At 47.2% G+C, this 17,681-nt stretch overlaps 1 protein-coding gene across 1 annotated transcript in view; it reads right to left on the bottom strand.

The window, feature by feature from the left end:
* Positions 1-15,915, bottom strand: part of CPZ (carboxypeptidase Z) — a 37,371-nt gene extending 21,456 nt beyond the window's left edge. The window contains exons 1-3 of the mRNA XM_054391574.1: positions 15,828-15,915; positions 2,276-2,299; positions 703-1,077 (exon numbers count right to left, since the gene is read on the bottom strand). Coding sequence (XP_054247549.1) covers positions 703-1,077; positions 2,276-2,299; positions 15,828-15,915 — 487 coding nt within the window. The remainder of the gene's footprint in view (positions 1-702; positions 1,078-2,275; positions 2,300-15,827) is intronic.
* Positions 15,916-17,681: the final 1,766 nt, after the last annotated feature.

The following is a 17,681-nucleotide window of genomic DNA, read 5'->3' as shown; positions in this document are numbered from 1 at the left end:
GCTTTATGCCATGGCTGTGGCAAGCTGAGTGAGATGAAACCCTGTGGTGGGTTGAAAATTCCCCCCCGACATTAAACTGCCAGACCAGCTCAGGTTGGAAGCAAATGAAGCTGTGTTTACAAGCAAAACTACAACCTACAATGAAATGCAGTGAATGTGTACAAAATACAAATTGTAAATATATGTAAATATTGTATAAACAACACAAGAACCCCTCTGGCCAAAAACCAGGGGAGCTAATAGCTTTCTCTTCCCTGCTACCCTCCTTACCCCCCTGGATACAAAGGGACAAGAGAAAGAGCAGAGGATTTGGGTTTTTTAGTACTTAGCCAAAATAAAGATCACAGCCAAGGTCAGCAAAGCCAGTCAGAAGCAAGTTAGTGTTTCCCAGAGCAAAGAAGCCAAAAGAGAGAGAAATATTGTTACCCTGAAAGGTTGGACTGGATGATCCTTGAGGTCTCTTCTAACTTGGTATTCTATGAATCTGTATAGTATGTACAACCCCACTTCATTGCTAGTGTGTCCAATGGGATTGCTTAGAGCTGAGCATTGTTTTCCTATTTACACCCACTGGTGATTTAGTTACATTCTACCACTTTTCTGTTCAAGACTGGTGGAAAATTTTGAAGGCACAGCCTGAAACCAGCACAAGCCCTTCCTGTGGAGATGAGTGAGAAGTGCCAGCTGAGCTCCCTTCCTCACCTCTCAGCTTTGCCAGGGGGTCAAAGCAGCCCTCCTGCTCCCCGGCGAAGAAGCGGTCGCAGTCTAAGAAGTAAGGCCAGGCCATGTCTATGGCGTCGAAGGCGTGGAGGCAATTCCTTTTCAGCTGTTCACAGACGTGCCTGCAGGGCTTGATGACTTTGTCCTTTTCACACCGTGGGGCCAGCACTGAGCAGCCCAGCAGCCTCAGGTCGGGGTTGCATTCCCCCTGCAGCAGGTTGTGCAGCACGCTGATGAGCAGGTACTCGGAGCTGTACTCGATCACCTCTCGAGCCTTCTGATCCAGGAAGTTCGGGTACATGGTGTGCGTGTAGGCAACGTCAGAGCAGGAGCTTAAGGCAATGTCCACGCATTTTGCTGTGAAAAGGAGATGAGCATAGGAAAAAAGAACTTGCTTCACTGGCACAATGAACAGTTCATAGAATGTATTGGGTTGGAAGGGACCTTTAATGGTCATCTTGTCCAACCCCCCTGCAGTAAGCAGGGACATCTGCCAACTAGATCAGGTTGCTCAGAGACCCATCAAACTTCACCTTGAGCACCTGAAGGGATGGGGCCTCCAGCACCTCACTGGCCAACCTATTTCAGTGTTCTACCACCCTCATAGTAAAGAACTTCCTCTTAATGTCCAATCTAAATTTACCTTCCTCTAGTTTCAAACCATTGCCCCTCATCTTATCACTCCAAGCCTTTTTAGAAAGTCCCTTCCCAGCTCTCTTGTAGCCCCCTTCAGGTACTGGAAGGCTGCTCTAAGGTTTCCCCACAGCTTGAGCCTTTTCCAGTCTGAGCAGCCCCAACTCTCTCAGCCTGTCCTCATAGCAGAAGTGCTCCAGCCCTCTGATTCTTTTTGTGGTCTCCTCTGGTCCCACTCCATCAGGTCCATATCCTTTTTGTGTTGAGGGTCCCAGAGATGGACACAGTACTGTGGGTGAGGTCGCACCAGAGCAGAGTCGAGGGGCAAAACCAGCACAACAAATAACACATTCGATGAGGTTTTTTTGTTGTTGCTGTTGTTCACAAAAAGATTGGAGGCACTTTGCAATACTCTCAAATTACTTTGATACCTAAAACCATTTTTGGAGAGATGATGGGAAATATGCTTGGTCTGCAGATTGAGAGCAAACACTTTGATGCGAGTAGATGTCAACCAGAATTCAGAGGGTATCTGACAATTTGATGGGGCATCAGGGAATATCTGATTGATAAGCACTGTTCCTGAAATTCATTTTGTTAATTCAAAACCTGAGCAGCAATGAAAGGACAAATCCCTGGCCAGAAAACTGCAAGCTGCTTGGCCCACATTGTTCATCTAACAAATAGCTTGGAAACTGCCAGTATTAATAAAGTGTAGTTTCCAAAGGCAGGGTTGTCTCATACTCAATTGAATGTTATCTGATTTAAATTAAGAGTGCAGTTTGAGCTTATTAAACACCAAGGAATCCATAAGACAGAACAAAATTCCCTTTGAGGTGTGAATTTGCTGGGGAGGAAATAAAGAAGAAATACTTAAGGTTTAAGATTCTCCACAAGGGCAAGGAGTAAAGTCACATCATACCTTTCTGTACTGTGTGGCACTGACCTGCAAGTAGAGAAGGAAAAAAAAAAAAAAAAGTATTAAAGTGCAGGTCTCCATGGTAGCTGTCTCATGTTAGGAATTGCTCAGTCTGGTAGCCCCACAGAGGCTGCTGCAGCTCTGTGTTCTGAGGTCCAGCCATACCGTGGACAACCTAACAGGCACACAGTACATACACCCACCAACAGAAAACACTGCACAGATAGACACAGCACCAAGAGCATCATCCCATTCCCATTTTTAGATAATCAGGATGAAAAAAACACTGATGGAAAAGAAGTACAGGTGGATCATTCCCATAGCTCATCTTAGACACGCTGGAACCCCAGTAGCCAGGCTCAGTTTGCCTGGTAGCTGACCCCTGGATTCACTGATCTCCCAGCTGCCTCATGTGCTGACACACAGATGATGGCTGGCCCAGGTTTAGGATCTCACTGGTAGCTAAACCCCAGACACCACTGTCTTCCCAGTTTCTTGCTTGGACCTCCTAGTTCCTCCAGTAGCCAGCTCTTGAGATCCTCTTGAGATCCTCCAGGCTCTTCAGTCTCCAGCCCAGGATCACAGCAGCTCCAACACCCAGCTTCCAAATATTTTGTGTTGTCCATTGTTGGTTCAGCTGGAAGTGTTCAAGGTCAGGGTGGACAGGGCCTTGAACAACCTGGTCTACTGGGAGGTGTCCCTGCCCATGGCAGGAGGATGGAACTAAATGATCTTTAAGGTGCCTTCCAACCCAAACCATTCTGTGATCTTTCTTCTCCATCCTCCTTCATCCTCTCTCTAACAACTGAATTTTATAATCCTTTTAATAACATTGTGAAACTAATTATTTCCCTCCCCAACTACTGTCATGGGAAAGCTTTTCCCAAATCTTGCTCCTGCAATGGCTAGAAGTCATTGATTTCCTTCCCAAAAGTATTTGTGGCCAGTTTCCATCCATGTGGTGTTGTGCCAGCATTGTCCTTTAGCTTAGGCAGCTCTCTGCACTCCCCTGGTGCACTCTGTCCTGTGTTTGCAGGGAGCAGTCAGACCCCCTTAGCTTCTGATTTATTTGGTCAAACAAATGAACCTGTCTTGAAGGAACATGGTTTAATGACCCAGGAGAGGTCTCTTTTCCTCCTGTAGCCAATGATTCAACACTTCTTCAATTTTGACAACTAAAACAAAATATTGCAAAATAGAAATGGGTAGATTCAGATTGGTTGTTAAGAAGAAATTCTTCAACATGAGGGTAGTGAGACACTGGCACAGGTTGCCCAGGGAGGTGGTAGAAGCCTCATCCCTGGAGGTTTTTAAGGCCAGGCTGAATGTGGCTCTGATCCAGTGTGAGAAGTCCCTGTTTATGGCAGGGTGTTTGGAACTGGATGATCCTTGAGGTCCCTTCCAACCCTAACAATTCTATGATTCTACCAAGGTATCAGAGGGGCTCAGCCACTAAGGGCAAGCTTTTTAAACACCAACAGGTCTGCTTTGCTTGTGAGGTAGTGGGGAGCAGGCTGTGTTGCTTTTTATTCCAGCTGTCACTGTGGGGACAGGCATCTAACCTCACAGAACCATGGAATGGAATCATTTCAGTTGGAAAAGACTTTTAAGACTGAGTCCAGGCATTGACCTAAACAACACCATGGACAATAAACCATGTCCCAAAGTGCCACAGATTTGTTGAATACCTCCAGGGATGGTGACTCCACCACCTCCTGGGCAGCCTGTTCCAATGCCTGACCACTCTTGCAGAGCAGAAATTGTTCCTAATATCCAACCTAAACCTCTCCTGTCACAACTTGAGGCCACTTTCTCTCATTCTATAACTTGATACTAGGGAGGAGGAGACCAAATCCCACCTGGTTCCAACCTCCTTTCTGGTAGTTGTAAAGAACATGAAGGTCTCCCCTTAGCCTCTTCTTCTCCAGAGTGAACAATACTGATTTTCTGAGCTGCTCACTCAGCAAATGGAGCATTTTTTCCTTGCTAAACCAAATTCTTCATGCTTTCTTTTTTTTCTCCTAATCAGAGAAGTTTAGACTTCCACTTCTGGCATTATTGTTTAAATGTAATCATCTCTGTATGTGTTGCTAATGAGTTGATCATTCTGTAGCCAAAATAAAAGCCTTAGATTTTATCTTAGAGAACAGGATTTTATCTTAGAGAACAGTATTTTATCTTGGAGGGAGACACTGAATTGGAAATGAGTCTGGTTCTGTATTATGATTTGTCACTGTTCCACATTACCTCATAAAAGAAATGTGGGACCAAAACCAGCAGAAACAGCCCATCTTCAGCACCAGCATGGTCTGGTAAGCAGCAAGCTGGAAAAACTTCATCCCAACTCCTTTCCTGGTTTGGTACCTTATGCTAATAGCACTAAGCAATTAGCAGGGTGTAACAGTGTGAGAGCTGAAATCCCCCTCCTTCCACCGACAATGACCAGGCTAGCTCAGTCTGGAAGCAAATGCAAGCTGTATTTACAAGCAAATCTACAATCTATGATGAAATGCAATGAGGATGTACAAACAGACACACTTCACAACATTTACAAATGTATACAATCAACAGAAAAGCACAACCAAGCCCCCTTTACTTCCCCTCAAAGAGGAGACCTCCCAAGGGGCCTCCCCCCCAACCAGAAGGACCTAGACCCTCCTGGCAGAAGGAAGAGGGTTAAGAAGCAGAGGGGCTGTTAGACTTAGCTTGCCAAGGTCAGTGTGTTATCTTCAGCCAGAAAAGAAGCAGCAGCAGCAGCCAGAAGCCCTGCAAGTTGCAAACCCCGACTCCGACTGCCCCAACTTTGTTTTGAGTAGTGGTTCTTAAACATTTCTATCTATCCAATGGAAGTGTTTAGAACAATCGTTATTTTGCTTTCTTACACCCAATAGTGACTTACTTACATTCTTTAGCTTTCTCTGCCTGAACTTTGCAAAGAAAAATTAAAAAGACAGTTTTAAACCATCACAGAGGCCCTTTCGTTAAAGGGTTGCAGAGTTTCCCTCAGGCACAATCCCCTCAGTGAGTTAAGTTCAGGGCAGTTGTAAAAAAGCTTCATCTCAGTCATATACTGCCTAGAGTTTTACATCTGGGGGTAATCAGGGAACAGAATTTGGTACAGTGCTAGCTGGGAAAGAGTCATCTCTTGGTTAGAGATCCAGCAGTTACTTGTGCTGATAAAACTACATCTCACTACCTCCTTGAACATGGACAGTCTTGTGTCCTAATGCCATCACACCCACGATATCTGAGGCCTTGGACACAAATCTGGAGCCAGCCAAATGTTCCATGAAGAGGGGAAAAGCTGGTATGGATGGGACCAGCTTGGGTTCAGCCATGTCCCAGTGAGCAGAGTGACATTTTCTCTGGTCATCACTAGGGTTGTTAACAATGATTTCCTTCCAGTACTTTGAAGAGTGGCTAAGAAATGTTTCATACAATCATCTCAGTTCAAAAAGCCCTCTAAGATCATCAAGTCCAACCATCAATCCAACACCACTGTGACCACTAAACCACATCCCACACCACCACATCCACACCTCCAGAGTTGGTGATTCCACCACCTCCCTAGGCAGCCTGTTCCAATGCCTGACCATTCTTGCAGGCAAGAAAATTTTCCTAATCTCCAACCTAAAAGCATTTTTTCTTTTCTCCTGAGCAGAAGATGACTGTGGCTATTAGTTTAGACTAGAGGGTCCTATGTGATGAGCAAAGTTCTTCATGTGTTCATCTGGGGTGTATCAAGGGTCTTGCTGCAACTGCTCATTTTTACTCAAAGGTAAGAGGCATTTGTGACCAAGCTAGTAATGCCCTTTTTGTTTGTGTCTCTGGCATGCATGGATCAAATAACAAAACTGGGGCACATTCCCTCTTCCAGACTGCTGTGACTGTGCAGGAGTGCTACAGCCATCAGTCAGCTTGTTACGTGGCACAGACCTGCTCCCTCTGCTGTCTTCCTATTCTGCTTATTCAGCTGGAGCAAAAAAAGGATTCTGGCAACATGCTGGAACAAGCAGAGGAAAACCTAAAGGAAAAGGCAGCTGGCAAGGTCTGGGCATGGTGCTGCTGCTTCCCCTTGCTCTGAATCTCTGAGCAGCAGCATTTTTGCTGGGTTTAGCAGATGTTGCTTTCTGCACAGCTGGCCAGAAGGAGAGGTGTTGGGAAGCAACGGATAGCTGATGGAAGAGAGGTGGAATTTCTCTAAGTCATATGCTGGAGCTGGGTTCACAGGAGGACTGGAGCATTTTGTGAGCAGGAGTAGATGCTAGCACAGCAGAAGTAAAGCCAGCTCTGGTTTCAGACTGTCAGCTACCTGGCTTCTATGTTATGTAAAAGATAGAGGCAATCTATTAAGCAACGTGGCTACTAACAAAGATGCTGGTTGAAGAGGACAGTTTTTTTTTGGATGAGGAACCCAACTCTGTAAACACCTTTCCCATGGCAAGTGAGGTTGTTCATCTCAGGGTGTGATAAGCAGGGGTGATTCTTCAACACAGGATAAAGCATTAACACTACTATTGATCCAGGATGCCCCTCACAAACTCAGAGCTACCAGGACTCACTCACTGACTAGCAGCAAAACAGATAGCAGCAAAACAGACTCCCTCCTCCTGTGCCACTAACCAAGATCTAAGCTTAGGCTCAGCCCTAAGCCTCAATTTTTTGCAGCATACCATGCTGTTTTCTCTCTGTCTCTGCCAGAGACATCTATGCAGCTTCTTTTGCCATCTCCAAGGCAAACTCTGCCCAGACTGCAACACTTCTCTCCACCACAGCCCCATGCAAGCTGCCATATGTATCAGTCACATCTTTCTTACAAATTCCCAGCAGACAGACAACTTGACCTGGGAGGTTATTAGGAGTTAACACACTCAAGAGCAAGAGAGAAGTTGTCTCATATATACTTTGCTTTATAGCACGTCTGAGATGCATGAATGCTGATGTGGTAGTTGGACTCTTCCTGTGTCTCCTAACGCCAATCCTTGTGTATGTTTTGGAGGATGCAGCTCTGCAGGGGCCAGGGATAATTCTCCAGCATGTGTACTTCAACAAGTAAGCGTGGATGCACGTAGCTGGGTCAGAGCCTGCCAGCCTGGAGAGCAGGCAGCAGGAAACTCTCTGAGGTCAGCTCCCACGCTACAGCTGTGGGATCTGCTCCTAGAGCCCTGCACATGTGGGTCTGGGTCTCTGCACACAGAGATGACCAGGAAATCCCTGTTCCCACCCAGTACAGCTCCTGGCAATCTCAGAGGTGTTCAGTTTTTCAGGTCTCCAGATTAACTTGGCAGCCTGCAGTTGCTGCTGCTTCTGTGCTTGACAGAGCCCAAAACCTCTTCCTTTTTTTGAGCAGAGGCTTCCCTGGGCTCAGCAGAAGACAGTGCTGCCTTCTCTCATAGTCCTATCTGTGGACAGCTTGGTACAGAGGGACCTTTTTCTTCCTGACCCAGAGCAGCCTTTTCCATTTTTTTAATGTTTATTTTTGTGCTTTAGCTATTCCAGCAGAGCTACAAAAGCCCTTTCAGTAGCACCGCTGCTATTTAAGATTATGGATAAAGTAACTTGCTGAAGAGGGGCAAAGCCATTACAAGCTTTCTGAGCCTTCTCCATAATATACATTTCTGGTTCTCATTTGCAAAGCCAAGCTTCAAAATCTACAATGCAGCACGCATATTTTACTGCCAAGCTTACATTTTTTCCCCTTGATGATTCAGCACTGAAAGGAGAAAGCTGCTGTGATTAACCCTAACCCAGACAATGGAGCTCAGCAGCTACTTTCAGTGCCACAGCTTGGCCACTTGCCCTTTCCAAAGCAAAGCCAGCAGGAACTTGTGTGCTTGAGGAGATGAAATAAGCCCAAGGGCCAGTCTTAATTTCAATATATCTCAATCATTCAGTGAGGTTTATCCAAGCACATTGTTATGAGTGACAGACTGAACAAGATTAAATAATTTATCTTGCACAACCAGCACACCCCCTACCACCTTTCTGGGTTTCTTACACTACTATCTTAAACTGGAGGATGTATGTATTCACTTTAGTCTGCTAGTAGTCAAACCCTTTGCTTCTCCAAATAAAGTATTTCAGATTCTGATCATATCAGTGTCACTCTCCCTGTGGTTGCACACAGCTTGAGTCAGTCTTTGCAAGGATCATCTGCCTTGTAACATTAAAGAGACAAAACTCCATACCAAAAGAAATCTCAAAATGCTGCACTGCACCTACTTGCAAAACACTGCAACAAGACCTGCAAATGGCAAAACACAGCCTGCCTCTGAAGCTAGTTCCTGGCCACAGCATGAGGACAAAAACAGGACCAGAATCAGAATCACCAGAAAGAAGGTGCAGGAGGAATGTAGAAGTAAAGGGAGTAAGGGCAGAGCTTGGCTGGCAGGGGTGGATGGATGGAGCAGATGGCCCAGGAGAGCAGACATCTACACACTCAAGGCATACGCACAGGGGCAGAACTGAAGATCCCCAGCTACAGAGAAGGAACTCCAGGAAAACCAGAGAAGAGTGAGTGCAAAAACCAGCCCACATGGTTAACTGCTCTTCCTGGACACACCAAAGCTTTTGTGAGTAGAGGACTGAATTCCTGGTACCAACCTTTCACTCCAGCAGTTACTGTAACTGCCCCAGGGAGAGATGCGTTTGCAAAGAGGCAGAAGCAGAGTGCAGGAGCCCCACAAGAGCCCAGTCCTGGCTCTTATCCCTCACATGAGGAAGATTGAAAGCACCTGAAAGAGATTAATGCCTAATCTGCCTTCACTTTGCAGAGCATGATCACAGCAGGAAGACCAAAGCCACTGTTTCCCCTTAATCAGCCTTCTTCCTAACCCACCTGCTGTATGGCTTTTGCTTCAACACCTATTTTTATGGAATTAGGAATTTATTGAAGGTATTCCCACAGCAATGACACTGCAGCTGGCTCTTCCAGGACTGTTTCTCTCACAGAACTGGCCTGGAGCCTTCAAGGAGATGCTGCAGCTCTCCCATGGGTGACAGGAGTCTATGCAACCAACAGACCACAGGTCAAAGCCTGTGCAGATGCACACCAAGACCTGCAACACAGCTCAAAGCCAGCCTCACAGGTGGCCAGTACTCCTCCCTTGTCTGTAATTGTCCAGATGCAATTCAAACATGGCAGCAGCTGTAGGAGCCTAAAAAAACTGATGAAGAGCATTTCTGTCTGCCTGTCTGTCCCCACTGCCTGTCTTGGTGCCTCTAGTGACAGGATCCCTGCTGTCCCCCCAGCTGTGTCTCTGGTCAGTAAATGCTGCTCTAGGGAGTCCTCCCAGCTGAAAATCCTGAACAGAAGCATAACTCCCCTCCAAAAAATCCACTAAATGCTTCTTTTTAGGCCTCAGCTGAGATCTTTTCCAAGTTGTGAGGGGAAAACCCACTGACAGAAACCCAAACACAACAAAGACAGTGACAACGACAACAAAATGCCCCAGCAGTTGTCAGATTAGCTGCAGACTTGCTGGGCTGCAAGTGTGGCTAGGCTGCTGCTGAACATGCATTCACTGTGCACCAAGATGATCGGGAGATCATCTCTGGTCAGTGAGGGAAGGAGAAATCAGCTCAGATATGGAGGATGCTGGTGTTAGAACAACAGCTGGGTTGAGAAGGTGGAGTAAATCAGGAAATCTCTGCAACTGACATCTACAGAATCACATTTTTGTCAGGGTGACTGGAGATGGGTGAAAACACTTACTGGGCTGACAGTCTGGAGCTGTGATGTCTCCAGGGCTTTACTTTGTCACCATAGACTCTCTATAACTTAGTTCTCACTGTGTAAGGACACAGTAATCTCTAAGTGCTTTGGCCAACAGAAGCCAAAGGTGTGACTAAGGTCAGGTCTGTTGAATGCCACAGGACAGAGGATCATGGCTGAAAAACTGAGGTTTTTATCTTTGGTGCTACAACCCTCCCAAAACATTTACCAAGACACCCATGATCTGTGCAAGCCCCTAACAGAACTCTGCCTTTTCATTAGTTTGGATGCTCGAGGCCTGTTGCAGTTAACATCACATCTGGTTCCTCTGTAGGTAGTTGAGTTTGAGCCAAATGTGGCATTTTTATATTACAGAAGGTTGGCAGTTAATTCAACAGCCTGGATTGAAATCTGTGCCTTGATCTCACCTTGTCGACTAGATCAGGTGTCCTGCTACAACCCTGTAAAACTGACACAGTGCCAGTTACAGCAGGGGGGTTACAAGAGGATAAACAAGGGGATTGAAATGTCAGGTTTACTTCTGCAATGGGTAGAAGAACCCTGTCCTTAAAATCCATGGATCTATGGCAGCTGGGTCCAACTGGGAGGGTGATTCTGTCCAAACAAGATTCAGCACTCAAAGCTGTGAGTCAGAAAGGCCTAGCAAAGAGATCAGGGCATGACCCACCAGCTTCAGATACCTATCACAATGTCACAGTGGCATCTGTGACATCTTTCCAAGGTTTGGTACAGGCTTGAGAAGGGGTTGACTCTCACATGGCCTGGAAACCCAAAGGGGATGTGCTTACTGCAGAGAGGTTGGACCAGATGACTTCTACATTTCCATTCTAACCCAGGGCATTCTATGATTTATTCTGTAATTCTCTGGTGGCTATCAGCCCTCCAGCATCCCTAAACCACCACTAATTGACTATGTGAAGGGAAAGGCAACCTCTAGAAACATTAAGCAGGGGGGGAGGTCAACCATCAGTGTCACTAAACCTTGCTAAAATCTTAGCTGTCCCTTAGGGGAGTGAGGACTTTGTTCAGGTTTTGACTTCTATGTATTGACACACCCACACTTTAAAAAAGTGCCTGAACCAGGTATGCTGAAGAAAAAACATTGCCTTCAGATTCAAATGATGCACAAACTCTTTCAGCAGCAAAAGGATGTGCCTGTGTATTATGTTTCCATATATAACTGTGCCCACACAAGTGGCTGTTTCAGGTCCCAATTCCCATGTCAAAAGTAGCTGAAGACCAGTGTTGCTAAACTGATACAAGAGTCAGTGGCAGGAGTTCAGAGCAGCTCACATGACTTGCTGATGACAACAGGGTTTAAAAGAGCTGGAATTTCTCATCCTGTGAGCCTGCACCATGCAGGCAACTGGTTCTGCATTCTTTTGTTTTGACAAGGCTTGGACACATTGTCTCATGTCCAGCAGGAGGTTCCTACAGCCTGGGCTTTCCTGCATGTGGTGGCACCACGCTGTGGCCACACTCCATGTCTGTGCCTGCCCGTGCCAGCCACAGTGGGGTGAGGGACCCAGCTGGCAATACTGTGCATAGAGCAGAGGACCAGACGTCAGCCCACTGCCAGGTCACCCAGTGAAGTCACACACACAAGATCAGCAGTAGCTGGAGAGCTGGCCATGAGCCAGCAATGTGCCCTTGTGACCAAAAAGGCCAATGGCACCCTGCAGTGCACTAAAAGGGCTGTGGTTAGCAGGCTGAGAGAGTTTCTTCTGCTCCTCTACTCTGACAGATGTGGTGAGGCCACATCTGGAATATTGTGTCCAGTTCTGGGCCCCTCAGTCCAAGAAGTACCTCTGAAGTGCTTGAAAGAGTCCAGCACAGAGCCACAACGATACTGAAGGCAGTGAAACATCTCCCTGCTGAGGGAGCTGGGTCACTCCAGCTTGGAGCAGAGGAGCCTGAGGGGTGACCTCATTCATGTTTACAAAGATGTGCAGGGCAGTGTGGGGAGGACAGAGCCAGGCTCTGCTCAGGGATGTCCAATGACAGGACAAGGGGCACTGGGGGCAAGCTGGAGCAGAGGAGGTGCCAGGGGAACAGAAGGAAAAACTTTTTTCATTGTGAGGGTTCCACAGCCCTGGAGCAGGCTGCCCAGGAAGGTTGTGGAACCTCCTTCTCTGGAGACATTCAAAACCTGTCTGGGTGTGTTCCTGTGTGCCTGCCCTGGGTGATCCTGCTCTGGCAGGGGGCTTGGACTCAACATTTGGAGGTCCCTTCCAACCCCTAACATTCTGTAATTCTATGTCAGAGTCTCTGCCTCTGTGCACACAGACATGGGTTTCACCAGGAAACAAGCAATACAAATGTCCACAGCAGCTGAACTCATGCTCAGGTGCCATGAAGCTGGGGTCAGTGTGAAGCTCATGGAAGCAAGGGGCTTTTCCCCTTTGACTTGTCAAAAACCATGGCACACTATGGAGATGGGAATGGCAGGGAGGGGAAGGAGAGACTGCAGCACCTGTGTCAGCTTGACTTTGCAGAAGCCTGTGTTCAGTGCCATCACAAATTCTGCTCTGGGCTCCAAAAGAAATGGAGTGCCTGCCCATGACACCCCAGTGGGTTGTCCCTCCCCAGCTCACCACTGCATACCTCCCACTCCCTCCCAGCACCAGTGGATAAACTTGGAGACCCTCAGGATGGGGCAACGGCTGGCTCAGGAGCAGAGCAAGCCAGGATGCTGGGAAACACCAAGCTGCTTTGGACAGCAGGAGTCTCACAGGTGGCAAGCATGCCAGCCAGGGCTACCCCGGGAGCAGTGCTCCAGTTTCTCCCACACTTCCACAGCTTGAAATCAAACAGCTCCAGTCCTCAGCAGAGACACCTGACAAGCCAGACCGCGAACGCCAAAAACCTCTCACATGCCGGGACAGGGAGCAGGGGGATTGCAAAAGGCTCTGGCATTCCTTTGGCATCTAAAGCCAGCCCAGCTCGGGTGCCTGCCCAGCAGCAGTCTGTACGAGCCGAGGAGCCCACACGGTGGCACCACAGAAGGCGCCGGAGGCAGCGCCGCGGTGCCTGCTGCCGCCCGCTGCCCCCCGGAGTGCTACCCAGGCCGGGGCCATCGCTCGGTGTAGCCTCCCCGCTCACCCTGTAAGCCCTGGAGGTTCACACACTGTGGTACATTGGCTCCAGAAGTCCCCAGCCAAGCAGTCTCTGATCATGAGTGATCAGGAGAAGGTTTTATCGCTGTTATTTTGCAACCTGACCCCTGGTAGCATCTTAATGGTAGAGCTGGCCTCAGCTGCAAGCAAAGTCATCTGCTTTTAGGATTTCAAGGCATGTGATTTCAGCCTGCTTCTACTTGGGGTTATTTTTGTTGCCAGTGCTGGAGAAATGCTGCATTTAACTAATCACCACTGGAATGCATCAGCCAGCAGCAGAGACATTGCACGACTCAGATAAAACAAGAACCTGTGCTATCAGCTCCCTCCACCAAGGGCTGGCCACCTTTCAAGGCAGACATTCTAAGCTGTGTTTCCCTCACTCAAACTAAGGGCTGAGAGGCCTGTAAAACTCATCAGGGTCCATAGGTGCTGCCTTGCAATGGGGCAATGTAGCATCTTATCACTGGGGGAAACAGTGGCTTGCTGGCTCACTAGGGGTGTAAGACACAGCTGGAGAGAAAGGATCTGCCCTTTCCCAGGGCAGGTTCCCAGCTGCTGCTCAAAAAGCTCCCCACACAGTGTGCTGCCTTATTGGGGGGATGGGTGACAGCAATAATCTCTGTATTTCTCTGAACAGAAAAGCATAAAGCATTCTGCAAGGATCTGAGTATTGCAAACTATGTTTCATTTGTGTTTCTTATTAAAAAAAAAAAAAAAAAAAAGGCAAAATGAGTCACAGCAGAGCAAATATCACTGAGAAGGCCAAGCAGCCTGCAGAAACCAGCTCCAGCCTTGCTGAGAGCTAGATAGTGGCACTGCTTCCCACTGCCAGTTTTTCCTGCATGAGCAGCTCCAGGCTGGTCTCCTACCACAGGGCACCACAGGTCTGGCCATTGGGATCCACTGAGGTCTGCACAAAAGATCCCAAAACAGGGGAGAAACTCCCACTGCTACTGCTGAAGACATCACCTACTACCCTGCGTGTTCAGAGGAGACCTTTGCAAGGTACCTTTGCAGCACCACCTTCCCTTTCTTTTCATGTAGCCTGACATGACCTTATCTCACCTTTGCAAAAGGAAGACCTTTGAGAAGCCTGCCAGGTCTCTCATAGTCCAAGCTTCTACCTTTATTCCCTGGTCCAACATCCCTTCAGTATTGTGTGCCCCTTTCTCATGTTTCATACCACGTTGTGATGCTGAGAGCTCACTTTCCCTACCAGAAGCCATCCCACCAAGGCCCTATTTAGCAGTCCAGTCCCATCCTAGATATATTTTCTCAACCTGCCTTTCCTCAAGCCCTGCCCTAAAGACACCAGAGTTGCCAAAGCACACAAAGCCCCTCGATGATCCACACACTTGTGGTTTCTAGGCTTAATGCTTAGACTTTGATCAGCTGGAACTGGAGCAGAATCATACCTTGCAGAGAAAGGGCATGCTGCAAATCACACAGCCCCTTCCTGTAATTGGCTGGAAATAGTCTACAACACGTCTCTTTGTGCAGCTTTATCCAAAAATAAAATCCCTTTAGGCTGTGGTAGACCTCACTTTGATGTTGGTGGGAAGAGCACTCTCAAATTATAGGCAGCATACTGCACATGGGCTGCGTTGTGCAGCAGTTCAATGCCAGGGACTTATATTTAATGCCAGGCTTATATTTAAGCACTGAAATATAGCTGAATTTCTTTGGGTAACATTAAGGTCAGTTTCAGGCTAACTTATCCCTTCCTATATTTCCCTTAAAATAAATATTTTTCTGAATCATTTTAAGTTTGAACCCTCTGAAAACAGTTTTGCTGGAACAGACTTTGTCACTGCACTGTAGTTTATCTCTCCATTGTCACCATGAAAATTTTATTTAAGCCTACTTTATTAAAATAATAAAAAAATCAGGTATTTTAAAGAGATACTGTTCAAATTTTGTATTAGCCAAGGGGTTACTGAACCAGAAGCTTCCAATTTGTTTAGCAGCATGTTTGACCTTTAATGGGTAAATCTGCTTTTCCAGCTGATCAACTCACACAAATTCCATATTGCTTATAGCAAGCTAAAACACACCCTACAGCTGCCAGATCCCAATAAATCTTCTCATACTTTGGACTTGAAATAAGTGACCTAAAGCTAAATGTAAGGAGAAGATTATTTCCTTGAGCAGAAAAGCACACAGGAGGTCAAAAGTTCATCTCCTTGCAATCTGACCACCACATTCCTCGAAGGCAAGGCCAGAGATAGGGCAAATCCTCTGCAGCTCTCATGCTAGCAAGGTTGATCCTTCTGACTGGGAACTCCATGAACTGACAGAAACATCTGTCAACAACTGACATCTACACATGTCCTTAACAGACACTGATGGGGACACATTATGTTCCCTCACATCACAAATCTGTTTGCTGTTGCAGGGCCACATCACCTCCTGCCTTCCCATCCTCACTTCCCAAGCACGACCCCAGTTCTATCACTGGTGCTCTGAAGAATTCCAGAGCACCTCCCCTGGTCTCTAAGGGACAGTGACAGCTCCTGCCTCCATCACTTCAACTCATAGAATCATTTTGGTTGGAAAAGACCACTGAGATCATGGAGTCCAACCTAAGACCACTATGGCCATTAAACCATGTGCCAGAGTGCCAGCTGGAGCCCTTTACACTGCTTATCTCCAGGAGAAGGAAGGGGAGAAGAAGGAGGACTTTTGGGTTGGTTAGCCTTACCTAGGGTCTCCTGGCCGGTTTCACAGCGGGGTGCTGGCTCGGTGGCCCTGAGCAGCCCAGCAAGGAGGAGCAGAAGCCTGAGGAGCATGCTGGAGCCCCGTGCAGTGCAGCGCAGTGATGTGGCACTCTGGGTCCGACGAGGCAGCTCCTCGCTGGGAGCCTCAGAGCGGCTCTGGCTCTGAGAGTTGCAGAGGAAATCAGCGCACAGCGAGGGCATGCCCACGTCTCGCTGTGTGCAGTCCAGGCGTCAGATTTCAGTCAGCATTGGAGCTTGGAAAGCCAAAGGCTTGGAGGCAGAGGGAGGAGGAAGGAGCTCCCCCTCCCCTCTGCCTCCAGCCTGTCTCTCTCTTACAGCCTGGTTTACAATTCCATAAACAGTTTGAGCAGAGAGGTCCCTGCAGGGCCGTGCCTGCTGCTCATCAGATATTGCTCCTGCGCCTTGGGTCTTCACATGGAGGTTTTCCCAAGGGACACGGGACCTTCTCTAAATGTCTTCCTGAAGCCCAGAGCCTGGGGAGAGCAGAGATGGAGGAAGAGCCAGAGAAGAGCAAACACTCAACAGCAGCATTCCTCCCCAGGAATGGTATTTCATAACCCACTCAGCTGCAAGCTTAGAGCAGAACACAACAGTGAAGGGACTCCAAGCTGCATCCCCTCCAGGACAGTGAGAATCAAAAGCCACAAATAACCACCAGGACTCCCCTCTGCATGCTCCTCTTGGGCATTTTGGTTAAGATCCAGTTTCTAGAAACAACCCTGCAGGGACAGCAGCCTTTCCTGCTTGCCCTTTAAAAAATTAAAAAGCTTCCCAAATGTAGATAAGATCCCAGAACAGTAACACAGGCATGAACTGGATGGTAAATCTATATCAAATTTGAAAGGTTGGGTGATATTTCTCTTTCCCTTTAGCGCTTTTAGTGTTGTTTTATTTGTTTTGGGGGGTTTGTTTGTTGTTCATTTGAAAGGGTTTTTTGGTGGTGGTGTTTTCTGTTTTTGGGGGGGGTGGGTTTGTTTTTATTTGGTTAGTGTCTTGTTTGTGTTTTGAGTTTGGTTTTTTTTATTGTTAGTCGGGGGAGGGGGGGTGTGGGGTGTTTGTTTCTGCTGTTGTTGTAGGGGTGTTTTGGGGGACAAGAAGGTGTCAGAGATATGTTTATTGTATGTTTTTATCCCTGTGCAGCAGGTGTGGTGCTTACTTTGTCAGGGTGTGAACTCCTCGTTTCTTACCTACATACCAAAAAAACTACAAGCCCATATCACAAGAAGTTGTGTTTTGTTTTTTTTTTTTTCCCCCTTCTAGAATCTAGACCAAAACAGACAAAAACATCAGATCCTTCCAGGTACTGCATGTTCCTTGGAGGACAAATAGCTGCTTACACAGGAAAGCAGAGAATCAATCCTTGCAGTCAGAGCACACTGGCTCAGAGCAGTTATGGGGCTGTATGACAATGGAATTGAATAATCCCCCCTGTAGGGAACACACTAAAGATGCTGACAGGGCAGGAAAGATCTCAAAAAGAATTGAGGTCTTTTGGTATTTGAAGAGGTTACATTGCTAGGTGGGTTAGGAAGCTCAGCAGTAAAGGACTTCAAGGGAGGGTGGCTCCTCCTGCCTCCAGGATCTTCTTATGGAGACTGCAGGCTCTGCCCTAAGAGTAAACAGCACCAAAGCACAGCAGGATTCAAAGAAAAAACTTCTAAGGATAAGAATATTATTAAGCTGCCTTTTCCCCCTGTCCTAATTACACAGCAGCACATCTGGACTCTCAAACAAAAATGTACAGCACAAGGAAGGTGCACTTGGTTCTGTGAGTTATCTGGGTAAGGAATATTCAGTAGAACAGAATAAAGAAGTAA

This window comes from Indicator indicator, chromosome 23 (assembly GCF_027791375.1).
Source record: "Indicator indicator isolate 239-I01 chromosome 23, UM_Iind_1.1, whole genome shotgun sequence".
In the NCBI taxonomy this organism is placed as follows: domain Eukaryota; kingdom Metazoa; phylum Chordata; class Aves; order Piciformes; family Indicatoridae; genus Indicator; species Indicator indicator.
This window is presented reverse-complemented; position numbering and strand designations above follow the sequence as displayed.